This window comes from Neoarius graeffei, chromosome 20 (assembly GCF_027579695.1).
Source record: "Neoarius graeffei isolate fNeoGra1 chromosome 20, fNeoGra1.pri, whole genome shotgun sequence".
Taxonomy (NCBI): domain Eukaryota; kingdom Metazoa; phylum Chordata; class Actinopteri; order Siluriformes; family Ariidae; genus Neoarius; species Neoarius graeffei.
In genome coordinates, this window is record NC_083588.1 from 67,409,107 (window position 1) to 67,424,174 (window position 15,068).

The window sequence follows — 15,068 nt, forward strand, 5'->3', positions numbered from 1 at the left end:
CAGCACTTTGCACTTAATTTGCACAACTTTGAGCTTTGTCTTCAATGCATGTTTTAATGACAGAAGAAAGGACTATTGCATTGTACCCATTTGCGTGTTTAATGACGGAAAAAAGGACTATTGTATACATATTTGCATTCCTTGGAGAGTGCAGCGAGGTATGATTGTTTGTTTGTCTAAGATTTGTAACTTCTAGAACCATGTGTATAAATTTTAATGTTGTGTAATTTGATTGAGATTATCTTGGTATTTATTTTATGAGAGGTGTGCCATGGAAATAAGTTCGTGAAATGTTTGTATGTTTTAAAACAGTTTTCACGGTGCTGTAAGGACGATACGGATTAAAGTTTAACGTCATCTTGTTGTGGTGGACTTAAATAAGGGAAACCTTGTGCATCAGTCGAGACTCTCTATTGTGTTTTTGGATCCAAGGACTGCTACAACAGTCTGTCTACATCACTGTTACAATGCTCTAGACATTGGCATTTTCTTTCTGGTTTTCCTGTCTAATTCTTTGACCTCATCCTGTGTCCACTTCAGTATACCTGCTCCATATCGTAAAATTGCAACAGCCCATGTATTTATTGCAGTGATTGTTTCTGCCATTCAATTTTGAGTCCAACACCAGTCCCAGTCTCCTGTAATATTCTGTCGTGAATGCTTCTTTCATTTCAGCCTCCTTAATTTTGTCCATTTCCAAAAATCCCAAGGTATTTGTAACCATACTCCTCTATAGCCTTCATCACCTGTCCATCAGGGAGCGCTATCCCATTGTATCACCAATACGCTGCACTTCTTAATGCCAAACTCCATACCTACAGTGGTGCTTGAAAGTTTGGCCCAATCCCAATTCTAATTTCTACCCCTACCCCTCCCCCTTCCCCTTGGCCCTTCCCCTTGAAACTGAGCTACAAGGGATAGGGCTTGAAATTCAACCATTACGTATTGGGATAGCCCTTCAACGATCGCATACGTCATCGCGTACCTCCGTCAGCGTTTACGTTAGCAAAACGCGACCAAATGCGTCATTGGCTGCGACCAGCCGCTACAGTCAGAGCCAGAGGCAGAACCAGAAATCTCTGCTGGCAGGGTGTGATTTGTTAACTAACACCACTGAATGGGATATCTTTGGCGCTTCGTGCACCACATCCGACAGAATGAGGTGTCAGAACACTCATGTAAACAATAAAAGCGAGAATAACAGAACAAAACGTACGCAGTCAAGCAACCGAAAATAATACTCACTCCCAAAGCTTTTTAGCAGCAGCTTGGATTTCAGAAATCGCTGCTCATTCTCAGCTCGAAAGCGAATCAAGCGGCGTGTTTCCTCTGGATAACAACTTAAAACACGTAAATAATGGAGAAAATACATTTATGACAATCTTTCGCCGCGGGAACCGCCATCTTTCTGAAATCCGCATGAAATCTCGCTGAAATCCGCATGGCATTGTGGGAAATCACTCAAACCCCTTCGTTCGGAGTCAGCTCCAGGAAAATCTCCGTTTGGAGGGGTACAGAAGCCCTACCCCTTCCCCTACCCCTCCGCGTTAACTGGGATTGGGATACCCCTACCCCTTCACGTGAACGCGCAAAATGGAGGGGAAGGGCCAAGGGGTTGGTCCAAGGGGTGAAATGGGATTCGGCCTTTGTGAACCCTTTAGAATTTTCTACATTTCTGCATAAATATGACCTAAAACATCATCAGATTTTCGCACAAGTCCTAAAAGTAGATAAAGAGAACCCAGTTAAACAAATGAAACAAAAATGTTGTACTTTATTGTTTTATTTATTGAGGAAAATGATCCAATATTTCATATCTGTGAGTGGCAAAAGTATGTGAACCTTTGCTTTCAGTATCTGGTGTGACCCCCTTGTGCAGCAATAACTGCAACTAAACGTTTGCGGTAACTGTTGATCAGTCCTGCACACCGGCTTGGAGGAATTTTAGCCCGTTCCTCCGTACAGAACAGCTTCAACTCTGGGATGTTGGTGGGTTTCCTCACATGAACTGCTCGCTTCAGGTCCTTCCACAACATTTCCATTGGATTAAGGTCAGGACTTTGACTTGGCCATTCCAAAACATTCACTTTATTCTTCTTTAACCATTCTTTGGTAGAACGACTTGTGTGCTTAGGGTCGTTGTCTTGCTGCATAACCCACCTTCTCTTGAGATTCAGTTCATGGACAGATGTCCTGACATTTTCCTTTAGAATTTGCTGGTATAGTTCAGAAATCATTGTTCCGCCAACGATGGCAAGCCGTCCTGGCCCAGATGCAGCAAAACAGGCCCAAACCATGATACTACCACCACCATGTTTCACAGATGGGATAAGGTTCTTATGCTGGAATGCAGTGTTTTCCTTTCTCCAAACATAACGCTTTTCATTTAAACCAAAAAGTTCTGTTTTGGTCTCATCCATCCACAAAACATTTTTCCAATAGCCTTCTGGCTTGTCCACGTGATCTTTAGCAAACTGCAGACAAGCAGCAATGCTCTTTTTGGAGAGCAGTGGCTTTCTCCTTGCAACCCTGCCATGCACACCATTGTTGTTCAGTGTTCTCCTGATGGTGGACTCATGAACATTAACATTAGCCAATGTGAGAGAGGCCTTCAGTTGCTTAGAAGTTACCCTGGGGTCCTTTGTGACCTCACCGACTATTACATGCCTTGCTCCTGGAGTGATCTTTGTTGGTCGACCACTCCTGGGGAGGGTAACAATGGTCTTGAATTTCCTCCATTTGTACACAATCTGTCTGACTGTGGATTGGTGGAGTCCAAACTCTTTAGAGATGGTTTTGTAACCTTTTCCAGCCTGATGAGCACCAACAACGCTTTTTCTGAGGTCCTCAGAAATCTCCTTTGTTCGTGCCATGATGCACTTCCACAACCATGTGTTGTGAAGATCAGACTTTGATAGATCCCTGTTCTTTAAATAAAACAGGGTGCCCACTCACACCTGATTGTCATCCCATTGATTGAAAACAACTGACTCTAATTTCACCTTCAAATTAACTGCTAATCCTAGAGGTTCGCATACTTTTGCCACTCACAGATATGTAATATTGGATCATTTTCCTCAATAAATAAATGACCAAGTATAATATTTTTGTCTCATTTGTTTAACTGGGTTCTCTTTGTCTACTTTTAGGATTTGTGTGAAAATCTGATGATGTTTTAGGTCATATTTATGCAGAAATATAGAAAATTCTAAAGGGTTGACAAACTTTCAAGCACCACTGTATGTTCCTACAAAAGAGACACTGTCCTTACTGATGAATCAGTTTGATTCTGGTTCTTGCCAGACAGCTTGAGATCATCCATGAAAAGCAAATGGTTGGTTTTCAGCTGTCTCTCACACCATTCATATCCCATGCCAGTTTTCCTTAGCAATAATGAGAGTAGTATCATGGATAAGACAAAGAGAAGAGGTGAAAGACTGTCCCTCTGAAAAATTCCTCTTTTTATATTCATCTCTCCTTGCATTGTCCCTGCAGAGCTGAGTTGTGTTCCCCACATTGTCATTGTAGAGTTCCCTATGTGTGGGTGGAGCACAGAGGACAGCAGGCCAGAATAAAGTTCAATCACTTCGTTTATTGTTGCTCTTTTCAGACGCAAACACCACTCTCTCAGCCATGCACACAGACACACACACACAAGACGTCTGGCTGGGGAGAGAGACCTTCCGCTCTCGCTCTCCCTCCTCATATAGGGCGCGGTCACTGGGAAGACACACAAACACAGGTTAATTGCTCTCAGGTGAAGTGATTCTGCCACTTACCTTCCCTGACTCCGCCCTCCTGTCACAGACCGGCGCTTGACCACGCCCCCGCTGCCACAGTCATACTTCTCTTTATGAATTCTGTCACATTCTTAGCAATTCCAAATATCCTTAGGCACTCCAGTATCCACCTGTGGGGGACAAGGTCATATGCCTTCTGATAATTCCTCCACGCCATCGCCATGTTCTTATGTCTCCTCGTACAGTCTCGAAGTATTGCCTTATCTATTAGCAGTTGATCTTTCATGCCTCTGCTCCTCCATCTGCATCCTTTTTGCTCTTCAAGCGATATGTGTACATACTTTTCAGCTGTAATTCCTGTCATTAATTTCCACATAAGTGGTAGACACGATATTGGCTGGAAGTTGTCCACAGCAATCCCTTTTGCCGGATCTTTCAAACAAAGAACAGTCCTCCTATACGTCATCCAGCTTGATATTGGTTTCACACTATGTAATATATTATTGAGTTCCACTGATCTCTTACCGTGAAGAGATGAAAACTTTTTTAACCAATACCCTTGGACTCCATCTGGCCCAGCCCCCTTCCAATTTGGTACTTGATTTGATGATACCCTTTATTGTCACTAGTCACATGTACCAGCGAAATTAGCCGTCAACCTGTCCGTACATACACAACATACAATTGACATAGGGTAGACAGGACAGGAAGACAGAGATAAACATAAAAGGAAACACAACATGAGGAGAGATAAGGGAAAAAAAAGAACACCCCCCCACTATGCTCCTGTCAGGATTACAGTGTGGGAACATTTAAAAAAAACCTTTGCATAAGCACAACTACAACACAGGTACACTTTAAACACGGGACTTGAGGGGGGGAATCAGGGGTAAGGGGGGGAGGGGAGGGGAGGAGGTAATCCAGCGCAAGCAAGCAGCCGTCCGCTCCTGCAGCCATGAAGGCACTGGTCACGCACCCGCTTGTCACACTGGGGGTAAAAAATGGCGACCGCGGAGAGTTAGAGAGGAATTCGAGGAATGAGAGTGTCTCCCAGCATTGACCTTCAGGGGGAAATGTTTTCTCAGCAACGGCCTAAAAACAAGGCCGGTTCTGTCTTAGGGCGCCGAATGTTGATAAGATATGAATTGTTTGGTCTTTCCAGACGCAGTCTTTGCACGTCCACACCGCTCGTCCATATCTGTCCATTCTATTCAAATTGATCTCCAAAAAACGTATTCCTTGCAAAGCTGAAAGCTGCTCCGAGAAAACAACCATACTTTATGACACTATTAAACATTTGGTCTGTAATCCAGGGCTTTACATTAACTTTTTTGCTCACCGCCCACTGTGGCTAGTGGTTTTCCCGAGTCACTAGCCACTCAGCCTTTTCACTAGCCACAATTTTGTTGCCAGGAAATCACAGTTTTTTCTTCACCATGATATGTTAAAGTTCGGAAGATCTAGATTTAATTATGAACGGCAGCGTACAATGTATCTCTACAGTAGCACTCAAGTACTCAGTGCTGTTAAGGTCGCTCCCTATATGAAAACATGCAACCAGTTCAGACAAAAATATAAACAGAGTATTCTGTTTATTGAACTCAAATTCAAGCCCCTTACAATATGAAATATCGTATAATATGAAAAATAGCATTCAGTACAACTGAACTGATTCTAATATTAAAAGTCCAATTCAAAACATTTATCATTGAAAAACATTTGATGTTTTGATATGCAAGTATTATGTGTATTATCAAGTATTGTTATGTATATTATGTATTATCTATTAAGAGTGTGTGTGTGAGAACATGTGTAGAGAGAGACATTAAATGTCCTCATTGCATTCATCGGCAGCACGGTGGTGCAGTGGTTAGCGCTGACGCCTCACAGCAAGAAGGTCCTGGGTTCGAGCCCCGGGGCCGGCGAGGGCCTTTCTGTGCGGAGTTTGCATGTTCTCCCCGTGTCCGCGTGGGTTTCCTCCGGGTGCTCCGGTTTCCCCCACAGTCCAAAGACATGCAGGTTAGGTTAACTGGTGACACTAAATTGAGCGTAGGTGTGAATGTGAGTGTGAATGGTTGTCTGTGTCTATGTGTCAGCCCTGTGATGACCTGGCGACTTGTCCAGGGTGTACCCCGCCTTTCGCCCGTGGTCAGCTGGGATGGGCTCCGGCTTGCCTGCGACCCTGTAGGGCAGGATAAAGCGGCTAGAGATAATGAGATGAGATGAGACTTCATATGATAATATTAACCACTGGTTATTTCAGAGAGGAAAAAAATGGGGACACTATTGCTTCCATTCGGGACAATACAACACAGAATTCGGGACCACTGGGGGACACAAAGAAAAAAAGTTAATTTCGAGCCCTGATCACAGAATAAACCACCTGCCAAAGTGGCTAGTGGAGACTAAAGTCATTACCCGCCAAAGCCCAATTTTACCCACATTTGGTGGGTGGGCGGGTGCTAATGTAAAGCCCTGCTGTAATCACAACTGGGTTTTGCAAAGTGTATGGTCTTTAGGTTTTAATATCAATTAACTATTCTGCATCAACAATGTGCTCCTTCTCCACACTCCAAATGTCTCCCCAAAATTTCTTACTTTCTTCTGCATCTGGAATTAAACCCTCTTGCCAAAAATCAAGAAATTATTATTATTATTTAATTACTGCTTAATATAGAAACTAGTGTTTTTCATGTTTTTTTTTAATCTGTCTATCTGTCCATTTTTTATTTATTTATTTATTTATTTATTCATTCATTCATTCATAGACTTTAAGTGGTAAATTTGTCCATCTGCTCCCAGTCAGTCAGTGAGAAGGGACCCCATCCTCATCTTGGTGAAAACCGATAGTGTGATTATAACTGCCTCCCTTCTATAACTGTGTCCTGTAGAGTCACAACATGCTGAACAGATGAACAGGAACTCTAACAAGGTTTTAATTTATCAGATTAAGGTGGCCTGCCACCACAAAACTCTACATGCTGAAGGTAATCTGAGGCTCTTAGAGAGAGGGTGTGTGTGTGTGTGTGTGTGTGTGTGTGTGTGTGTGTGTTTTCCAGGTGTTGTCTGAACCCTGGCGTCTCTCCACGTCTCAGACTCCTGTGCAGCAGTTGGAGCTTTTTGACCTGATTAATCATCCTGAGTTCATCTCACTGGGTGGAGGCTTTGGCCCGGTAAATATAACACACACACACACACACACACACACACACACACACACACACACACACACTTTGATTGCTTTATTTGGGAGGACCAATGCTTATTAAGAAAATAACACAGCACCCAAATATTTACAAAGAGCATCTTGTGACTCCCACATCAATACAAATACTGTGCTGGCGTAACCAGACACATTTTAGTATTTCTGTTATCAACACAATAGGCTCTTTCTACGTTTTCGCCAACAGTTATGACGGGTGTAGATGTTAATTTTTTGTTTGTTAATACAAAAAAAAAAAACTACTGGTGTGCTGCCTACCAGCGTGACGCATGCACGCCATGACACACAATCCAGCATAAGCGTACTCTTGGTGCCGGTCTCAAGCCCGGATAAATTGGAGAGGGTTGCGTCAGGAAGGGCATCCGGCGTAAAACCGTGCCAAATCTAACATGCGGAACGAAAAGAGAAATACCATACCGGATCGGTCGGGGCTCAGGTTAACAATGGCTGCCTCCGGTACTGTTAGTCAACAGGGTGCCGGTGGAAAGTGTGCTACTGTTGCACCAAAACGGAGAAGGAGAAGGAGAGGGGGGAGGCGTGTTAGGAGAGAGCATGAAAGATGGAAGGGAAGGAGCTTAGAATTGAGGGTAGGAACACTGAATGTGGGAACAATGACTGGCAGAGCGAGAGAGTTAGCAGGTCTGATGGAAAGGAGGAAGTTGGACATTTTGTGTGTGCAGGAGACGAGGTGGAAGGGAAGCAAGGCCAAGAACATTGGAGATGGATGCAAGTTGTTTTATTATGGAGTGGCCGGAAAGAGAAATGGTGTTGGTATTGTTTTGAGGGGAGAGTTGGTCAACAGTGTGATTGATGTGAAGAGGGGGTCAGATAGAGTGATAGGCATGAAGTTGGAGATTCAAGGAGTGGGAATCAATGTTGTGTGTGCATACGCCCCACAGGTTGGATGTGAGAATGAAGAGAAAGAGTCTTTCTGGGAAAAGATGGGTGAAGTGGTATACTGAGGGAGGAGCGCGTGCTGATAGGAGCAGATTTCAACGGACATGTTATCGAGGGAAACAGGAGATGAGGATGTGACGGGCAGATATGGTGTAAGAGAGAGAAATGTGGAAGGGCAAATGGTGGTTGATTTTTCAGAGTATGAATTTGGCAATAGTCAATACATATGGATTGAAAATTGAATGCTTAGAGTCAACATTCCTCCATACTTTAGATAATGTAGCTCCTCTAAAAAGGAAAATGGTCAGAGACAAAAAATTAGCACCCTGGTATAATGATGACACTCGCACATTAAAACAGACCACTTGAAAATTGGAACGTAAATGGCGTCAAACAAAATTGGTAGCGTTCAAATTAGCGTGGAAGGAGAGCTTCCTGAAGTATAGAAAAGCTCTTAGTGCTGCGAGATCAACATATCTCTCCTCCCTAATAGAAGATAACAAAGATAATCCTAGATTCCTATTTAATACTGTAGCAAAATTAACCAGGAATAAGTCCACTATAGACACATGCACACCTGCAGTATGGAGTAGCAACGACTTCATGAATTTTTTTAATGACAAAATTGAGAATATCCGACAAAAAATTCAAACTACTAATTTAAGGTCAGACAGTTTAAATGACCCTGTAGTGAACAATATAACTGTATCAGATCAGCAATTAGAATGTTTTACTCCCCTTAGAGAAACTGAATTACTTTCATTAATCTCGGCATCAAAAGCCTCAACTTGTGTACTAGATCCCTTACCTACACGTCTATTCAAACAGATCATACCTGGAGTAATTGAACCGCTTCTAAAAATAATAAATTCTTCTCTTTTGATTGGCTATGTACCCAAATCCTTTATACTAGCAGTTATCAAACCCCTGATTAAAAAACCTGACCTTGATCCCTGTCAGCTGTCCAATTATCGTCCGATATCAAACCTCCCCTTTATCTCCAAGATCCTTGAAAAAGCTGTGGCACAGCAGTTATGCTCATATTTACATAGGAATAACATCCATGAAATGTATCAGTCAGGATTTAGACCTCATCATAGCACAGAGACAGCACTGGTTAAAGTAGTAAACGACCTACTGTTGGCGTCTGATCAGGGCTGTGTCTCGCTACTTGTGTTGCTTGACCTTAGTGCAGCATTTGATACCATTGATCATTCCATTCTTCTGGATAGACTAGAAAATGTTGTGGGAGTTAAGGGAACGGCCCTCTCCTGGCTCAGCTCTTATCTAACTGATCACTGTCAGTATGTTGATGTAAATGGTGATTTTTCTAGACATACTGAGGTAAAGTTTGGTGTTCCACAAGGTTCTGTCTTGGGTCCACTGCTTTTTTCTTTATATATGTTCCCTCTGGGTGATATTATTCGTAAACATTGTATTAGTTTCCACTGTTATGCTGATGACACACAGTTGTATGTTTCTGCAAAACCTGATGAGAGACACCAGCTTAATAGAATTGAGGAATGTGTGAAGGACATTAGACACTGGATGCTTATTAACTTCCTTCTGCTTCACTCTGACAAGACTGAAGTACTTGTACTCGGACCACATGCAGCTAGAAGTAAGTTTTCTGATTCCACAGTAACTCTGGATGGCCTTTCTGTTTCTTCACGTGCAGTAGAGCATGACACGGGAGTGGATTTTCACTCCCATCCCATCCCGCTCCCAGAGGAAAAAATCCCATCCTGTCCCAATCCCGTGGCGGAGTAAAAAGACAAATCCCATCCCATCCCGCTCCCATTCAAAATGACTCCCACTCCCGTGTTTTTTTTTTTTTTTTTTTTTAAATAAGTTAAGTCATTCAGACAGTTAATGGTTTTTGTTTTTAGATGTTTTTCATCCAGTTTCATCAGTTTATCATGGGTGTAATCCATGGTTACATATCCAAACAAAAATAGGCAGCCGTGGGCTAGGGAGTTGGTCTTTAGATCAGAGGGTTGCTGGTTCAAATCCTGCCCTTACCATGGCTTAAGTGCCCTTGAGCAAAGCACTTAACCCCACATTGCTCCAGGCTGTAATCAATACCCTGTAGTAACTAAGTTGCTTTGGATAAAAAAAAAAGCATCAGCTTAGTGTAATGTAATAATGCAATGTAAATACCTGTAGTCGTTTGAGATGGAGGCCAGTTAAACCAACACAGTACATTGGTCACACCGCATCTATTTATGTCCATCTTAATTAAATTAATCCCAACATGTTGCAAAAATGTAACATTTTTATTTGGTTCCCTTAAAGCATTAACATTGAAGTACCAATCTTAGATTGGTGTAATAAAAAAGTGCAAAGTGACAACCTTTTGCCCAATGAATTCTAACATGTGTGAACCTAAAGAATCACATCACTTAACTCTGATCAGGTTTGCAAAATGTGTTATTTTTTATTTCTTTCAGTCAATTTCAAATAGATTTTTAACCATTTTTAAGACACTGGTTGTTACACCTAGGATAGGTCACAAACAAAAAATAAGCGCCCATCACTATTGATATGTTGTCCTGCCCTTTAATGTCTGTCTACGCATAGGATAACTGAGAAACTTCCTTTTTATGAACAGGGCATGTGAAGAAATTGACAAAACTGAATTTGACTTTGCCCCTGAAAACATCAAATGGTACAACCACAACAAAAGTAAAAAAAAATATATATATATAGCACATTATGTACAGGGTGTCCCAAAAAATGTATACACACTTTAAATCATTGTAAAGTAGGTGTTTAGAATGTACAGACCTTAATTTAGTATTTTGTCATCACTTATTCTCAAAAACTGACATTCAGTCTGGTCAAGGCACTGCTGAGTGCGTGAAATCACAATTCTCTTGGAATTACTGCACTGACCTTCAGTGACTCTTGCAGGTCTCATAACAAACTTTAAACATCAGTTTGAGAATAGGTGGTGACAAAACAATAAAATGATGTCTGTAAATTAAACTTTGAATATTATGTACATTTTATTAAAGACCAACATTACAGTGATTTAAAGTGTGTATGCATTTTTTTTCGGAACACCCTGTATTTACTATACAGTGTGCAAGTGTATGTGTGAAAAACTGTTACTTAATGCCATTACATGTTGCTGTGAAGAAACAGAAGTGCATTAACATTCTCTGGGTGAAGGGAGGTTCGCCTTGTACCTACGAGTTGTACTGAGCTGTCTTTGTTTTTCACCTTACTTTGCAGGTCACTCTTCATTTTTTCTCCGTTGCATCAGAGACCGACTTTGGTTGCATCTCGTGTTCTTCATTTGATTTCGTGCCGCCTTTGCAGCTTGCAAGTTCCGGTAGCGGAAGTCAAAGCATTGTTGGAAGTGTAGTTCTTTAGACTGTTTTTGGTTCATTGAAAGAGGACTGTAAAAACAACGTTCCCGCTCCTGTCCGCTCCCGTTGATTTTTATTCCCGTCCCATCCCAATCACGGGATGAATAAAATTTTGATTCCCATCCCGTGGGAATCCCACGGGATTCACGTGACCCACGGGAATTCCCGACAAATGTCTTGCTCTAACATGCAGCAGTGAAAGACCTCGGAGTGATTATTGACCCCAGTCTTTCATTCGAAACTCACATTGAGAACATTACCCGCATAGCTTTCTTTCATCTCAGAAATATTGCTAAGATAAGAAATTTAATGTCACTACATGACGCGGAAAAACTAGTCCATGCTTTCGTTCCCTCCAGGTTGGATTATTGGAATGCCTTACTGTCTGGATGTTCCAATAAGTGCATAAACAAGCTCCAGTTAGTTCAAAATGCAGCAGCAAGAGTCCTTACTAGAACTAGAAAATATGACCCCATCACCCCTGTCTTATCCACACTGCATTGGCTCCCAATCAAATTTCATATTGATTATAAAATACTACTATTGACCTTTAAAGCACTGAATGGTCTCGCACCACAGTACCTGAGTGAACTTCTGCTCCTCTATGACCCGCCATGCCTACTTAGATCAAAAGGTGCTGGTACCTCGTATAGTGAAGGCTACATCAGGGGGCGGAGCCTTTTCTTACAAAGCCCCACAGTTATGGAACAGCTTTCCAAGTAGTGTTTGGGAATCAGACACAGTCTCAGCGTTTAAGTCTCGGCTGAAAACGTATCTGTTTAGTCAAGCCTTGTGTTAATGGTGTTTATGAGGTAAAGGTGTAGATCTGGAGGATCCTCAGACAGAGTGTTTTGGTAAACTGGGATGTATGGATGCTGTCAGTCCCCACTCGCTTGCTCACTCGAGTTTGTTGACGGTGTAGTGGCTGCTGCTTTATGTCCCGGGGCTCCCTCATGCCTGTGTTACCTTCTGGCTCTCCCCTTTTAGTTATGCTGTCATAGTTAGTTTTGCCGGAGTCCCTGCTTGTACTCAGTGCAATATGTATACTGTTCCTACTTATTCAGGTGACACTGGCCATACCTAACAACCTGTCCCCCACCCCCCCAAAAAAATCTGTCCCTCTGAGTTACATGTCGGTCCTGGGATCGAGATGCTGAACCTCTTCTGCTCCTCGGACCTGCCTGATCCATCCTGGTGCCCTGTGTCTTTGGTTGGAGTCTCATCGCATCGCTCCTGTGGAGGGCGGCCCCATGTGGACAGTTGGGGGTTGCGCCTGGAGGACGCTCTGGACTCTTGCAGTGGTGCTTTTGTGGCTGGGGACTGCAGTTGACTTGCTCACTTTGGGACTACGGTTGTCGTGAACGGTTTTGCGCTTGGGTTTCCGTTGGTGAGGGGGTTTATAGCATCAACGAAGCTGACTTTATGTTAGGACTGTTAATGTTATAGTCATTATAACTAAGCGCTATACAAATAACCTTGACTTGACATACTTTGAGAAGAAAGAGCAGCACAGGGTGACGTTTAAGAGTGGAGGAAGATCTACACAGGTGGACTACAGACTCTGCAGAAGGGGTAACCTGAAGGAGATTGGAGACTGTAAAGTGATGGCAGGGGAGAGTGTAGCTAGACAACATCGAGTGGTCGTGTGCAGGATGAGCTTGAAAGTGAAAAAGAGGAAGTGTGAAATAGTCAAGTCAAGTTTATTTGTAAAGCGCTTTTAACAATAAACATTGTCGCAAAGCAGCTTTACAGAATTTGAACGACTTAAAACATGAGTTAATTTTATCCCTAATCTATCCCCAATGATGAAGCCTGTGGCGACGGTGGCAAAGAAAAACTCCCTCAGACGACATGAGGAAGAAACCTCGAGAGGAACCAGACTCAAAAGGGAACCCATCCTCATTTGGGCAACAACAGACAACATGACTATAACATTAACAGTCCTAACATAAAGTCACCTTCGTTGATTCTATAAACCCCCCACTGATGGAAACCCGAGTGCAAAACCGTTCATGACAACTGCAGCCCTAAAGTCAGCAAGTCAACTGCAGTCCCCAGCCACAAAAGCACCACTGCAAGAGTCCAGAGCGTCCTCCAGGCGCAACCCGCAACTGTCCCCAATTGTCTCCAAATAGTGGAGCCGAAGATTAAGTGGTGGAAACTAAAAGAGGTTGAACATCAGAAGGAGTTTAGGGAAGACATGAGACAAGCATTGAGTGGTGTGGGTGCAATCAGTTAATTATTGATATTAAGTGATCAATCTCGTTAAATCAGTCTCATTAAATTTTGAAGGTCAGTAATTAAAATGAATCAATCCCATTGAATCGTTTACTTTGACTCGTTTGAATTGAATCATACCATAGAATCACTCTCATTTGAAGTGAATCATTCAGTGAATTGTTCAATGAATCGTTTAGTGAATCATTTAGTGAATCATACCATTAATCCTGGTGCTTAATAATAAATTACCAAACAGCTAAATTATGGTATATTTCCAAATTATTACAATCACTTACCATATTACATAACATATGCACCCTTTTTGAATTCTTTGGGAAGATTGGGGACTTCAGATATTGTTGTTCACAAATAAACACAGTTTGTTTAATAAATGACTTTATTATACAAAGATAAAAAGATAAAATAAATCAATATATACAAGCAGTGAGGTGTGTGTGTGTGTAGGACTTGACCATGTGTTTAGCCTCGTGTAGCTAACTACACGGAGGCCTAGCTTGTTGGTAGCTAAACAAAAGAATGTTATCTAAACAGAACAAAGGATTAGCTCTGTGTTTAGCCTCGTGTAGCTAACTACACGTGGTGGAAGCCTAGATTAGCCTTGTGTTGCTAGTATGTTTATGAAAGGCCCTATGGCCTAGCTAAAGTGTGTTTGTTAGGCCTTATGAGGCCTACTGAGCACGTGTTGCTAAAGACAAAGGGACGCTATCTAAAGTGTATCAGGCCTGTTGAGCACGTGTTTTCTCAGTAACACAAAAAGATTCCACACTCATAACATTACCAAACTCACTGAAACCTTGATAAGGTCAAAATGTATGATAAGGAAATGAAGGTGTTAGTCAGAATAAGAGAGAGAGAAGCATGCGCAGCCTATCTATTAACCAATTGAGAGAACATAGAACCAAAATAAATCAACACGCTGCGTGTCTGACAGTGTAACAGATAAACCTGGGTTTAAATTCACACTATTTCAATAAAAGCAAATTCCTAAGACTATCCTAATTATGCCCAAATGCCAAAATCTTACTTAATCCTGCCTTTAGCAAGATATGAAGAACTATTCGCCGGTGTAGTTTCGGGCCTCGCCGTGGGAGCACGTGAGCCGCTCGTGATGGAGGCGCAGAAAACTTTCGGGTCCAGCGGAGCACTTGGGTGGTTCCCGTGGAAAGCAGAGGATTCTTGGTCCGAACCTCAGCGTTCGTGAGGAAAAGTCTCTGATCAGAATAAGATGCACAGCGCTTTTGAGTTAAAAAGGATTCAATCGCTTCTTAACTTTTAACTGCCTGGGCTGCAGTCGTGACGTCACTTCTAATGCAAGTAAACCGGTTGTAACTCAGGTTGAGTTTAAAGATCGCGCGACTCTAGAGTTTACCTTCGCCAAGGGTAAGAAGCAAAATCGCGCTGAGTGATGGATCTTGCAAGAAAGAAGACGTCTTTTTGAGTGGAGAGCGCCTCTTTATACATCCAGATTCATCGGAAGCCAGACGTGAGAGACAAAGATGGTGGAGCTTCCGCTTGGATTTATGCGTGCATGGCAGACTGACGTAGGTGATCCCGCCCACGCATGACGTAGGTCACACGGAAGTTGCCTGGGAA

The 15,068-nt window shown here is 42.4% G+C and overlaps 1 protein-coding gene across 4 annotated transcripts in view; it reads left to right on the forward strand.

The window, feature by feature from the left end:
- Nucleotides 1-15,068, forward strand: part of cpt1a2b (carnitine palmitoyltransferase 1A2b) — a 118,976-nt gene that overhangs the window by 96,798 nt on the left and 7,110 nt on the right. For all 4 annotated transcript variants that reach the window (XM_060902354.1, XM_060902353.1, XM_060902351.1 and 1 more), the window contains one exon: nucleotides 6,800-6,913. In XM_060902354.1, the coding sequence (XP_060758337.1) occupies nucleotides 6,800-6,913 (114 nt within the window). The remainder of the gene's footprint in view (nucleotides 1-6,799; nucleotides 6,914-15,068) is intronic.